This window comes from Oculina patagonica, chromosome 1, assembly GCF_052425735.1.
Source record: "Oculina patagonica isolate OP01 chromosome 1, crgOcupat, whole genome shotgun sequence".
Lineage (NCBI taxonomy): Eukaryota > Metazoa > Cnidaria > Anthozoa > Scleractinia > Oculinidae > Oculina > Oculina patagonica.
Genome location: NC_135758.1, coordinates 2309564 through 2322912, shown reverse-complemented (window position 1 = coordinate 2322912; position 13349 = coordinate 2309564). Strand labels below are relative to the sequence as shown.

General features: G+C 41.1%; 1 protein-coding gene and 1 long non-coding RNA gene across 2 annotated transcripts in view; both read right to left on the bottom strand.

Annotated features, from left to right (window-relative positions):
- Positions 1-2591: 2591 nt before the first annotated feature.
- Positions 2592-13349, bottom strand: part of LOC144632471 (uncharacterized) — a 38704-nt gene continuing 27946 nt past the window's right edge. Inside the window, exon 2 of the long non-coding RNA XR_013566899.1 lies at positions 2592-2761. This is a non-coding gene — a long non-coding RNA (uncharacterized LOC144632471). The remainder of the gene's footprint in view (positions 2762-13349) is intronic.
- Positions 4764-12696, bottom strand: LOC144662571 (betaine--homocysteine S-methyltransferase 1-like). Its single transcript, XM_078523443.1, has 9 exons — positions 12568-12696; positions 12150-12288; positions 11565-11680; positions 11043-11234; positions 9925-10072; positions 9007-9195; positions 8466-8596; positions 7696-7793; positions 4764-5985 (listed from the first exon to the last, which is right to left on the bottom strand). The coding sequence occupies exons 1-9, from the start codon at positions 12574-12576 to the stop codon at positions 5805-5807; spliced, it is 1203 nt and encodes a 400-aa protein (XP_078379569.1). The 5' UTR covers positions 12577-12696; the 3' UTR covers positions 4764-5804.

Below are 13349 nucleotides of genomic sequence, written 5' to 3'. Positions count from 1 at the left end.
ATAATTATTAATGTAAGACCTCGCTATTATGTCTCGGCAGAGATACTTCTTTTTTGCAAGTTCAAATGTATGCAAATTTTGTGTGAAATGTAATTCGATTCCATTGTCTTGTTTACAAACTCTTTCTTAAGAAAGTTGTATTTTCGTGAATAAAACCCATTGGCCTGTTTTGTTTTCCTGATCATGTTTGTCTGTGATTTTTACAAAACATGTGGTCTTTTTATTCGGAACTTTAAATTGTACAAAAATTCCTATTTTGAACACAGATGTCACTTCCGGAATTTCTCATCTAAAATTCAATTGGTATTTAATTACAATTATTCGAAGTTTTCATTTTCAAGTCATCTTTCTATTCGATAGCTTTACTGATCTCGTAAAAAATTCCATTCAAGTTCACACCAATACTGTACATTGCCAATGTTTTGCTGACGTCTTGAGAAGTGTCTTACTAACGTCACTAGTCAAATCTAAAATATATCCAAACCAAGTTGTGCAAACATTCTACTCTTTGTGACAGGCGACTTTGACGCCCAACTGTGCGGAAATGAAAATCGACATACTTCTTGCTAAATATATAAAAAATAGTTTTAAAGTGGAGTCCGCCTAAAAAAAATGTACCGCCAGATCACACTGCTATTTGTAGAAACCAGCAAAGCGTCTAGTTTCAAAGTTTCCCACAAAAACATTGCGTGACATGAATGACGTTACCCCTTTTATTTACAAAAATAGCTTCAACTTGTCAAAGCAACTACAGTTTCACAATGGTGATTATTAGTACTTTACCCCTTAAGCTTTTTTTCTCTGTCCTCCCGCCGAAGCAAAGAAGAGAACCGGATTGCAGATTAGCCCAAAAGTCGACCCAGTGTTCCTACAACGATTTACTGTCAAAACTGAAATGAAACCGATTGGCCCAGGCTATCCCCGTCATTTTTAGCCGACAGGAGACTATCGTCTAGGACGACCAAAGGGTAAACTATAAATCGGCCACGCCCGATTAATTAGACTGAGGACTTGCGAATACAAGAAACTCAAAAATTACTCCAGAAAATCGAGCTGCTTCCGCAGGCCTACAATTTCAAAAAGGTTTTGGTGTTTCTTGAAATAACATGTACAGGACCTCCCGAAAGCTTTAACGAATTGTTTGTGGCACTTAATAAGTTACGGTATGCAAGATGAAACTACACTCGCATCAATCGGTGGGCATCGATCGCGAATCTGTGTAATCTTTCGCCAGGACAGATAATGTTCCCCACTGTTCTTAACACAGCAAACACATGTGTAAGAAGTGGATTTGGAAGTAAAAGAGTAAATTCTATATTCAAACATAAAATTGCACTTGTAAATGTAAAAATGTAAATACAATTTTAAAGTCCATACGCGGGACGAGATTACCCTCAGTGTCCGAGCCAGAGGCTCATGTATAAGACGTAGGACTGTACAGATCGAATTGGAATTTAGTAGTGTTGATTTTTGCGGAGGGAGGAAAACCGGAGAACCCGGAGAAAAACCCTCGGAGCGAGGACGAGAACCAACAACAAACTCAACCCACATATGACGCCGGGTCCGGGAATCGAACCCGGGCCACATTGGTGGGAGGCGAGTGCTCTCACCACTGCGCCATCCCCGCTCCCATTACTCCCATATGAAAAGGACGGGGATGCTGGTCGGAAAATTTGAGACAAATCTGGGCTTGGCTCAAGGCTTTCTTTCACCCCGTCTAGACACAAGACTAACATAGTATGACATCATTTCTTTTCGTCACGTGAAACCCAATTCGAGACCTCGACGGCTAAAAATATTGGCGTTTTGTCCTGAACACCCTTAGTGAGACCAAATTTCGTAAAAAAGCGAGATGACGAGCATCCCGTCCCTTTCATATGGAAGTACCCTCCCGGGGTACTTCCATATGAAAGCACCCCCGGGACAAACCCCCGGGCATTTGACTTTTTTCAAAATGTGTGATCAAATTCCCCACTATGTGGGCCAGTTGCACGGTTTTCTCGTTGAATTGCTGTCGTTTTGCCTACGAGTACGAGCGGATTTGCTAACAACCAGTTACCTTCTTGTTAACACTTGGTCTAAAAGGACACTCATGCCCTATTTATCAGCAAATTTTAATAGGAAAAGGTAGATACGTTGAAACAAGGTACTTTACAGTAACGTAACCAAATACTAACTTCGCGCGCTTGAGCTCGCTAGCGTTTTATAGTTTATGACACATTTTGTCAACGGTCAAATACCCGACCACCCGAGCTTCTGTTCGATCAAATTTCCCACTATCTGGCTGGGCCTCAGAAGCGGTCAAATGCCCGGTAGTTGCCCGGGGGGGGGGGGGGATGATCTCGCTTGGACTGATACATTAGTAGTCCCGGCCTGACCAATCGATGAAACGGATAATCGTTGATAATCGATACCAATCGATTATAATCGATTGATATTGGAAATCGATGACCAATCTATGACGGAAAATTTCGTGACTTTTAATTTCATCGATTTTCATCGACTGTCATCGATTTTCATCATTCATCGATCGTTTTTTATTTGGTTTGATTCAATATGGGTGTTATTACATCAACTCAGTGGCTCTTAAAAGCGATCAATACCTCATTTATTCATTTTCGTGATATACTGTTATGTCTGTTATGCAGCAAAAACAACGTTATTTAACAAATGGGGCAAGATTTACACTAGCGTATAGATCAGTAAACGTTGTGTTGTGTGCAGGTACAATATAAGAATATAAGAATCTTCCAAATACAAACTTAATCTGAGAAGTAAAAACAGAAAAATACTTTGAAGCTGGATTTTAAAATAAACTTACACATTAATCCCTGCATTTAAAGGCCAGAGAGGAGAAACCAGCTCAGTTTTGTAGCTGGCCTAATTGTCGATAATTGTCCACGCGGATTAGCAACTTCTGCAACTTTAAACGCGTTCCACGCTTTCCCCGGTTTATCTTAGCCACAAACTCCTCATCAACTTCAACGGTGAAGTCGCAGGCATGGTCCGTTGCTTTATCCCCGGCTTTATCCACTTCTTCAGATATGACATATTAGGATTGCGTAAATTTATTTAACAATTATTCTTTGAAATCGAGGTGAATAGTGGTAGAATATTCACCGGTATACACACGAAGTGATCTCAACAGCAAGCGATCTCAAAGTTTTCAGAAGGAAACCATTTAAAGTCGATTTAATTGACCTCTCAATTCATGCGTGGAAAACGTACATACAAGCGGCACTAACCGACATGCGCGAAACAGTTTACAGAATCTTCAAACATGGCAAATCTAGTTAATCTTCGATAAAATCCTCGTCACAATCTAGCAAAATGGTCCTTTAACACCACTCAAACCTGCAATCTGAATCAAAAACCTGCTTGCAAAACATTTTGACCGTTGAATCAAAGCTTTTGAAGTTCACTTGAATTGAAAATTGAAAGAGCAGTTGGCGAAGGATCCACCTAAAAGTTTGGATTATACTGAATGTGTGCAGAACTGTGGTGAAAACTGGATGTTTTCTTGCACAAAGACGTTTTCCTGAATATTCGTGGAGGATCTTGGTTGAATAACACTTGATGTTGCTGCCGATAAATCTGCGGTATTCATTTCTGCCGATGCCGGGCGAAGAGCGACCTGACAGTAAGCAATTGTTTATCGTTTTAGTACTCGAGTTGTGTGGACATTGTGCTGCAAATTGCGAAATATGCAGTCTTCTCTTACTTTGAAAACCATCAGGCCAAATTTCTTAGCCTTCTTTTTGTCTTTTCTGGTTCAGCATCTTCTTGTATTCTTAGTATTTGCGATTCAGAAACGCCGGCGAAACGCGAGTTTACGCCGGCCATTTTGTTTCAGTTTACGGAGTGAATAATGCTCATTAGTAGCCCGAGATAGCGAACCAATCAGATTGCTTGAAACACCAAGATCACTGAGTGTGTATATACTAATTCCGGATATCCTGGAGAATTGTCCTCGGGATACCCAAGTACGCCGCAAAATATCGATAACAATCGATGACAATCGATCAAAATCGATAGCAATCGATGACAATCGATGTAATTAAAGAAATTTTATTTGTGACTATCGATTGGTCATCGATTGGCCGATACCAATCGATATCAATTAACTACCACTATCGATTGATATCGATTGATTTCCGATCATCGATTTTGATTGCATTCGCTCCAGTCACTGAAAATTTCCCTTGTAGTGCAATGAAGTGATGAAAAGCGAAATGTTTTCTCGAATATCAACAAATGAACAGAACAAAAGGATAAATTTGTTCATGAACTAAAATGGCGAATGGCGGAGCGGTGCTTTTATAAAAGGCACGATTTCTCCAGCTTAAAGAGCTCAATTTCGAAGTGAAGAGAGCAAGAATACTGTTTGCATCTGAGCACTCGATTTTTCCCCGCTCTAAATGGGGATTAGAAGCCCCAGGGGACTCCCTATCTGAAACCGTAGGCCCGGGACCGTAGGAGGATTTAGGTTTGACGTCCGTGCACAATGCGTTTTAGTACCACTGACATAGGCTGCATGCGGTCTTATGCGCCTACTGATGGAAAGAGAGACGAGGTGGGGGAGGGGGAGGGTACGTTTTCCAAGAAAGCTGCAAATAACTAGGAACCTAGTTGTCAAGAAATGCAGTATTCTCTTTTCCGCGGCTGGAAAGTAGCTCTGTGGCAATTTTGAAATAAAAAGAGCGGTCCCCATATTCGTTTAGGGGAAGTAGGACCTTGTATATACTCCACAGTTCCTTACAATATCAGCTGCCAGGAACAGTTTTATTTGAGCCTTTCACTTCGCGTTTCGCGGGGGCAGAAAAGCTAGGAAGAAAGCAAAACGTGAAATATAACAAATGGCATCGTCTTCAAGGAACAGTTTAAAATATGTTCAACTTGCATTGTTCCTAGCATGCAGTGATCTCGACTAATTTTCACGAGTACTGATTTAGTTCCCATTTCCAGTGATAATTTATTTTTCTGCAATAGAAATTGGTTTATATTCATTTTATAAAAAGAGGGTGCTTGTTGAACTCAAAATAATAAGAGAAAAAATTCGATAAGTCACCCTACTCGTTTACGACAAAAGGACGATTTACCTCCTTCTAGCCAAGCCATAAAGAAAACACCCCCACTTTCTTAATATGCGTGTCCTAAATACCCGTATAGTTATACGCAGTTGGGGTGCGCAATATTACCTCACATGAGTAGGCCTTATCACGGTTTTCGACGCCATCTTGACGAGTAGGCAAAGCGGACAGAAATTACAGTGTTTGTATGGGAATCCGACGGAAAATTTCCTTTACAAAAATTGAATTCTGGATAGCTTATGAAATGTAAAATTAAGATACTAGGCAAAAGTTTTTATTCGCCCAGTTTGAAGGATGTAGCTGGGCAAGAAAGCGTTCAGTTACGTTATTAATTTCCCATACATTTGTCTGTATTTTCTCTGCAGATTTACGTTCCGGTTCGGCGAGTTGACGCGGTTCGCGGGAAAAAATAGGGACAAATGTATGGGAAATTAAAAACGTAACTGAACGCTTTCTAGCCCCGCTACATCCTTCAAACTTGGTGAATAAAAACTTTTGCCTAGTATCTTAGCTTTACAATTCATAAGTTGTCAAGAATTCAATTTTTGTAAAAGGTATTTGCCGTCAGATTCCCTACAAACACTGTAATTTCTACCCGCTTTGCCTACTCGTCAAGATGGCGTGGAAAACCATGATAAGGCCTATTTTTGAAAACACAATCGTTGTGAAAGTGCCTAGTTATTGGTCAATAGGTCCAAATTTAACGATCTGTTTTCAAGCCTCCTGAGATCTTGCTGCCAGTTCTTTAAGCTCGTCATCTGTAGTCATATCTTTATACTGGGACAAATCTTTGTGTCCTGGTTGCAGGTCCCACTGTCTGTCTAACTTAGCGTGGGCTGAACTCAGAGGGCGACCACTCGCAGGGTTTAAATTCTCCCAATGGCTGCGTCTAGCTCTGAAAAAATAACGGATAAAAATTTTCTTTATTGATTGCTGCACATTTTTCATTGTAAGAGCTGAATCTTTTATAATTGGTTTTCCGGCTCCGTGTTCGCGACTTCCTTTAATATATGTTAGCTTGGGACGCTTTGTAATGAAGGGATGGGGTGGAAGTTTGTAACTGCTCGTTTAATTTGTTTCGTGGTTCATTTACAACTGAAGTCCAATTAACACAGTAATGATAAACACTTTGGCTATAATTAAATTTTTTTTGCTGTTGGACCAAAGTCACAAGGGCATTGTCCTTAGCTCAGACCCATAATGCAACACACTAACAGTGTGCAAAGGAAATAGGCCCAGACAGATTGTGCTCGGCAACTTTTGAGCAACTTTTGGCGTTTGGAGCAACTTTTTCCAATTTTAACAACCTTGAGCAACTTTTGGCTTTCTGAGCAACTTTTGAGCAACTTTGTATTGATATGCCTAATAAGAATCACAGAAATTAAAATGAAGTTGAAATTTTGAAAAGGAAACATCTATTTCTGTAAAAACATTGATACTTTGCATACTAGCAGGGAACGGGTGTTGAAGAGGTGTTGAGAGGACATCATAAGCCCACCTCGTCCCCAGTTATTTTCGGTTCACTACCACTGCCTGGTCGCCCAGGCTTTCTTGGCCTGGTTGCCCAGCGTCGGCAGCGTGTTCTTCCTCAAAATGGCGGACGGCGATTTAATAGATTTAATATCGCAGGACGCCGGAGAAAACGAAGTTGTTGCACAAGAAGAAACAGAATCTGAGGAAGAAGAAGATCCAATATTGATTGCGACAAATGCTGGCGCGAGTCTTCGTGCCCAAGATATACACTTCAGATTAATATATTGAACTTTCTTAAGTTCCAATTATCCAAAAAGAACAATGATTGATGATATTTAATAATATTTGTATGAAATATTGATATATTAAAGTAGCAACTTTTGAAGTTTTAGTAGCAACTTTTTGGGTTTTTGGGCAACATTTTAGCAACTTTTTGGCTTTAAAAAGAGCAACTTTTCATGATTTTGCGAGCACAATCTGTCTAGGCCTAAAAGGAAGACCTGTCCGATAGCTCGTGGCAGGAGTCATGGGCTCCTGCCACGGCTAGTGCATTTTCCTGGTTGATTTTATCTATCACTTGACCGATAGGCAAGTACCATTTTTGGACTTATTTTACTTGGCAGATTAAGTAGGACACTGAGAAACACTTCGGGCTAGCATGCAATGGAAAAATGGTAAGCCATAGAACTTTGCCTCAAGCGATCTTCCTACACGTTGAGAAAATCATAAAGGACGATTTATGCTTTTTACATTTTTACAATAGCGAAGCGCGCGAGTGACGACAGGACTTAGACAAGACTCAGACAAACAAACTGGAACGGCGGACGATGTTCCTAAAACACATTCTAAAACAGCCGGTATTACTAACACATTTTTTTAATACGAAAACGTCGCATAGATTCCCATTATTTCTCTCAAAAGACGCTGATGTTTTCTGAACCTCGTTGGGGGTATAATAATTTGCATTCTATTTTTAGCCCTCGCGCGCTTCGCCATTCTCTGGTCAGCCAGGGAACCATCCAAAAGGGAACGCCGGTGATATGTGCATATCCTGTTAAAGGCTGTCCCTTGTACTTCACTGTCGGGAAGGAAATTTACCTTCGTATAAGCTATACCCCTGGGACTCGCTTACCTGGCCCTAACCCACGGATAAGTATGCTGCCGTAGTGCGTCTCCCCACAAACCATGCTTCTCACTGCCAGCGGGAAATTTACCTCGCTCTTTAGAGAGCTGAAAAAAAGAAAGATGCATATAGCTAGCGACACCTAATTATACATATATAAGTCAGTTACGAATTGATCATCTTCATAATTATTTATGAGCACTAAATAAGTAATGAATGAAACAGGAAACAAGCTAGTCTGTGATATGGATGTTTGACCAAAGGAACAAAGCTGACATAGGGTTTGAAAGATCGAAAAAAAAAAACATTGAAACTTTTTGTGCAGATACCTATCTTTTAACTTCTTACCCGGGCCGGGGGTGCAACAATTTCATCCAAGAAATACTCAAGCGTGGAATTAGAACACTAAAAATTGCTTGGAAACATTCTCGTCCCTATGAGCTCCCATGTATAGCCCTTATCGTTTCTCTTAGCAGGCGAAGCCTTGGCAGAAGAATCAAAGGGCTCAAGGAACATAGAACTTTGAATTAATTCGAAATTTTTTTATTGCCTGTTTAAAACAAAGAATTCTTAAACGGAAGTCTTAACGACTCTCTCGTACATTCTTTTGAAACATCATGAATACATGAAGACCGGAAGTCCTAGAATCTAGGACTGGAAATCCTGTGTCCCCAGAGCCCTTCGTTTCTCGTGCCAAGGCTCAGCCGGCTAAGAGAAACGAAAAGGGCTATGGGGACGAGAATTGCTTGTAAGATGACTAAAAGTCATATTTTGTTTACCTCTTCCGCTATAGCCCTGACGTGATAAGGTTCAAATCCACAGCAGGCTCCAATGTACCTGATGCCCATCTCATAGGCTTCACGGGCGTACTTCTGTACATCCCAACGGCTCATAAGACGAGATTCCATGGCTGAAATGGAACAGATACAATCAACATTTTTTCACTGTAAATGTGGTAAATACTACGGCTTTTCACAAAAATAACATGTAAAATCAAAAAAGGCCAACATTGCCGGGAGACGCGGTGGCCTAATGGTTAGCGCGTTGGACTCCGGATTGAGTGGTCGGGGTTCGAGCCCTGGGGCCAGTTTCTCGAAAGCCCCGGAAACTTTTCGGGCCTGCAACGCCATTTTTAGTTATCTGTATCCTAAAAATAGAGAAGTCTGTTCATATCAAAATACCATGCAATAAAACAACTCTGTCCTAATAAGTTTTGACATATTGCTTAAGTGAGAGGAGCGCGCATTAAGAGATGTTTTCTGGCCTGTAGGGCCAAATGAACTATTACAGGTGAACAAATTGTGAACGGGCATACCATACCTAACGGAAACTCAGGGAGGCCAGACACTCCAATACGGTCATAAGTCAGCTCTGGAGTATGATAACAGATAGGTTGAATAATGAGGTGACGTTTGAGACCTTCTTTTTCCAATGCAGCTTTCATTTCTTTCACGACAGCTAGACAAATGCTAGGGTCAAAACAGCAATTCACGCCTACAATATCTGCGCCTGGAAAAGCAAAGATAGAGAAAGTGAACTTCGTTTCATTATAATTTTCATCTCGTGTATAGTTCTATATAAACGGACGAAGGAAACGTGTGAAAAGTTAAATAACCTTAACAATCCGTGCAGCATCTAAGAGCGAAATAACCCCCTCCAGAGTTATGAGTCTTTAAAATGTTTGAGAAAACAACGAGGTTAGCTCAGAAATTGTTGTTGTAACCCTGTGTATTCATCTCAACTGCTGGTATATTACAAGAATTATTTTGGTTCTTGAAATTATTTTTTTCGTACATTTTAGGTTGCCAGTCGATAAAGTTTTTCAGTTTTGACCGTGGCTTTGTGTTGTTTGTTTTTCTAATTGCCCCAGCCAATAAGAAACCAAATTTATAGGCCGTAAAGTTGAGCAAAATTGTCCAATTTTCACGTGTGGCTGTCTGCTTTGGGATTGGTTGAGATTTGGTAAAAACCCAACAAACCGATGCCGAAAGACGTGACTTAATACAAAGGCCTGTTAGGTTTCAAGGAGAGAGATAGTCTAGATCTGAACATAGGTTATGCAATGCCGACTGCCTTTTCCCAGGCCCCGTTCAATTTCGTCGGTAAAAGGCGGGAAAGAGGGAGAGCGGGGCTTGATAGTTAGGCGGCGTTTTTGAAAGCAACAGGCCCACAATTCCACCCGCGCCGCGCTTCTACTAAGGAGGGGACCCTTGACATGAGGCAGGATTATGCACATACCAGCGCGGGCCACCCTCACGGCACATTCTCCGGGTAGAACGCCATTCATGTCTCCAGCAAGACTGACGGACAGACACACAGCGACTGGTTTTCCTGTGGCCTTCATCACCTCTGTGGCCCATTCGGCTTGTTCAACAAACCTAAACAGCTGAGGCATTCAAACGAGTAGATATTGAGTACCTGATTAATCTGCGTAAAAAATGACGATATTTTCCTTCTTGATTAGTTATTTTCCAAGACATTAATAATTTAAGGAAACGGCGTATGCACCACCTGGAGGTGCCACAAGTATGATGATGATGATGATGATGATGATGATGATGATGATGATGATGATAATGATGATGATGATGATGATGATGATAATGATGATTACGATGACATGCAAAGGACACCACATCCGTGATGGTGGTAAGAATAAGCAATTTTATTTTTCCATAAAAAATTGAATGACACCGAATGGTACCTCTCTTTATACCCCCCTATTAAGTAATCCTTGCTAAATACCACCCGCCCCCTCCAAATCAGGCCTGTCCCGATTGTGCTTGGCAACTTTTGAGCAACTTTTCATCTTTCGAGCACCTTTTTCCTCTCGAGCAACTTTTTGCTATTTCTAGACCGAAGATTTCCGAAGATTGTCCGAAGGCCATGCGAACGTTTCTGAGCTTTTTTTCGAACTTTTCTAAAGGTTAACGAAATTTGCCAAAGATTTCCGATGAAGTTCAGAAGATGCTTCTGCTTTCACATTATTCAGCATTAAAAACTCGTCAGGAAACATGACGTCATCGGTATCTTCACGATTGTTCTTAGTGAAAGAAATTTTTGTAACTCAACAAATTTTGACCTTAAAATGTTATTTAGATATTTCTGTTGCAGTTAAATTGCATGAAAGTGCTTAGTAATCTTACCTTCAAAGGGAAATTCGCATATATTTAGGGAATTTTCGTATTTGAAAGCAACGTTTTGGATTTTTTTGGAGCAACTTTCGAGCAACTTTTTGGATTTTGGAGCACTTTTGTAGCAACTTTTTGGCAGTGAGCAACTTCCCAGTATTTTACGAGCACAATCGAGCCAGGCCGACTCTAAATGGAAATAAAAAATGTTTACGGTATAGTTACCTCCCCTATCAAAAAGTCGACATTATTCTTTACAAAAATATCAGTTTGTTTTTTGAATTCTTTCTGAACCGCTTCCTTTCCAAGCCCTGCTAGATAAGCTGGCACTTGTGAAATGTTTCCCGCCACCAAAGCATCTCCTTCGCTTGCTACTTCCTTGGCAAGGTCACAGGCAGCTTGGTTAATGGCTTCATACTGTAAATGAAATAAATTAAAAAAAAATGGCCTTAGGCAAGACGAGTCTCTCGTAGGACACTCTTGTAGGGCGCTTAATTTATTCTTCCGCGCTAGTGACGGCTGGGATTCAAGTCGGTAAATTCTGATTGGCTGTTGCTAGTTTATGACTGACTGTCACGTGGGTAACACGTCAGTCTGTTCAGCTGACTACTGAACCCCAACCTCGTTCCCAGGGCTTTTCGCTTCCCGTGGTAATACCCAAAAACCCTGGGCACGAGGTTGAAACTTCCCCACACTTTTCCTAACAATCAGCCATTTAGAACGATATTGTCATTTATTTTACATTACCCCAATATTTCCTGCCGTGTGACCGCGATTTTCCAACTTGTCCTCGCTGGCATAAAACGTAAATGTTTGCATTACATCAGCTCCTGCCCTCAAAAACTCGCGGTGAAGCTGTCGCACTGCAAAGAAAATTTAGCATGTAAACAAAGGTCTTGAAATTAAAAGGCAACTTCTTTCGGTCGTTTAGACACTCCCAGATTTTGGTCATGCAGTTCCCTTGCGTGACGTTTCCCGACCGCTGGTCAAGGGGAACGCAGGCTCTAGGAACAAGATTGTTGCGTGACTGAGGTGTGAATTTTAAGAAGGCGTGACAGGTGACAATCGCAAGGTAGTGGAGTCAGTACTGTAATTAGGCAGTGCACCTATTGCCCGTTCATAAACATTCCGTTTGCTTGAAAATTTAAAGGGACATAAGTTAAATGCCTACATAACCATTTGCAATTTTATTTGGTCTAGAGGCTCTCACAACATTTCTTCCGTTGTGCAAGATAAGGCACTGAAGTGTGACTTGCGTATTTTGGATATGCATACGTAATAAAGCTTCAGATCTCTACGCTCAAGAAAGATATCTAGTTTATTTCAACTGACCGGCCTCTGGATGTTCAACGGTAGCTTCTGGCGTCCAAGCACCGGCTTTGACATATCCTCGCCTCTCCATGCAATAGAGAAAACCTCCATCGCCGACAACGACTTCGCCAGCATCCAATCTTTCGAGAATACCTCGCTTCTGCAAAGAAGAATCAATCACATACAATTTACATAGAGCCAGACGTAACAAATAAAAAGCTAGAATTTTGAGGGTTTGGATAAACTAGTGGTGTCGAATGCGAGAGTGACATCTTTTCTGTGAGAGTGTCTGACATCTTTTCTGCGAGCCCGAGACTTTCTCAGCCTTGCAAAAGAAATCGAGACTGCGAGAAGGCGTCTCAGAAAAATACGATACGAAGAGACCCCTGAAATTTGACTTAAATTCTGCGAGACGCTTATTTTTTGAGGGACAACCTACCCTAGACATGGTTCGAGGAAATCTTTTGCATCTAACGAGCCCGTTCAGAGCTGCTAAAGTTCTTGTTGTGAAATTTACTGTGAGGTTTTTAAAGGTGGATTAACCTTGATATCAGTTGCCCGCAGGCTAGGATATCAACCAATCAAGATATTCGTGCAATAATTTTATTTTTAATTTTGCGTGCATCATTTGAACGTCACGCAAGGCTAGTCACGGAATTGAAAACGAGAGCAATAATTACTTGTATAAATTGCAAGGATTTTTGATTATTTTCTTGTCTGTTTGTTTTCTTTTTGCTTGTTCGTTTGTCCGTCTGTTTGCTTGTTGTGATGTTAGCAAACGAGCGAAACTTTGGGTTGCGAATGCGATGGGAATAGAGGGGGAGAAACAGGGGGTGGGGGTGGGGTGTTGTTCCGCCTGTCACACCATCCATCCTTGTTTATCTCAAGAGGTATTATCATTTTGTCAGAATCTTGTACTTGTAGGTTTTCTGCGTGTCAAAACGAATCAAGAATCGATGAAAATATTGTTCCAAGAGTCTCCGGCTTTTATGCACCGGTTCATTTCTCACTGACCTGGGCACAAGTTCGTGTTTTTCCTGTTCTAACTCCTTCCCGTTCCTCCCGTAAAGCGCGTTTTACAAGTTTCGCGCCACGCACAAAGCACTACCGCTATTATCAGAAGCATTGTCTGTTTCTTTCACACTATTCGACGTCTCATTGGTGAATGGTTCTGTGCTGACTTGTGATTGGTTCAAATTTATTGAATGACAGCGCAGATTC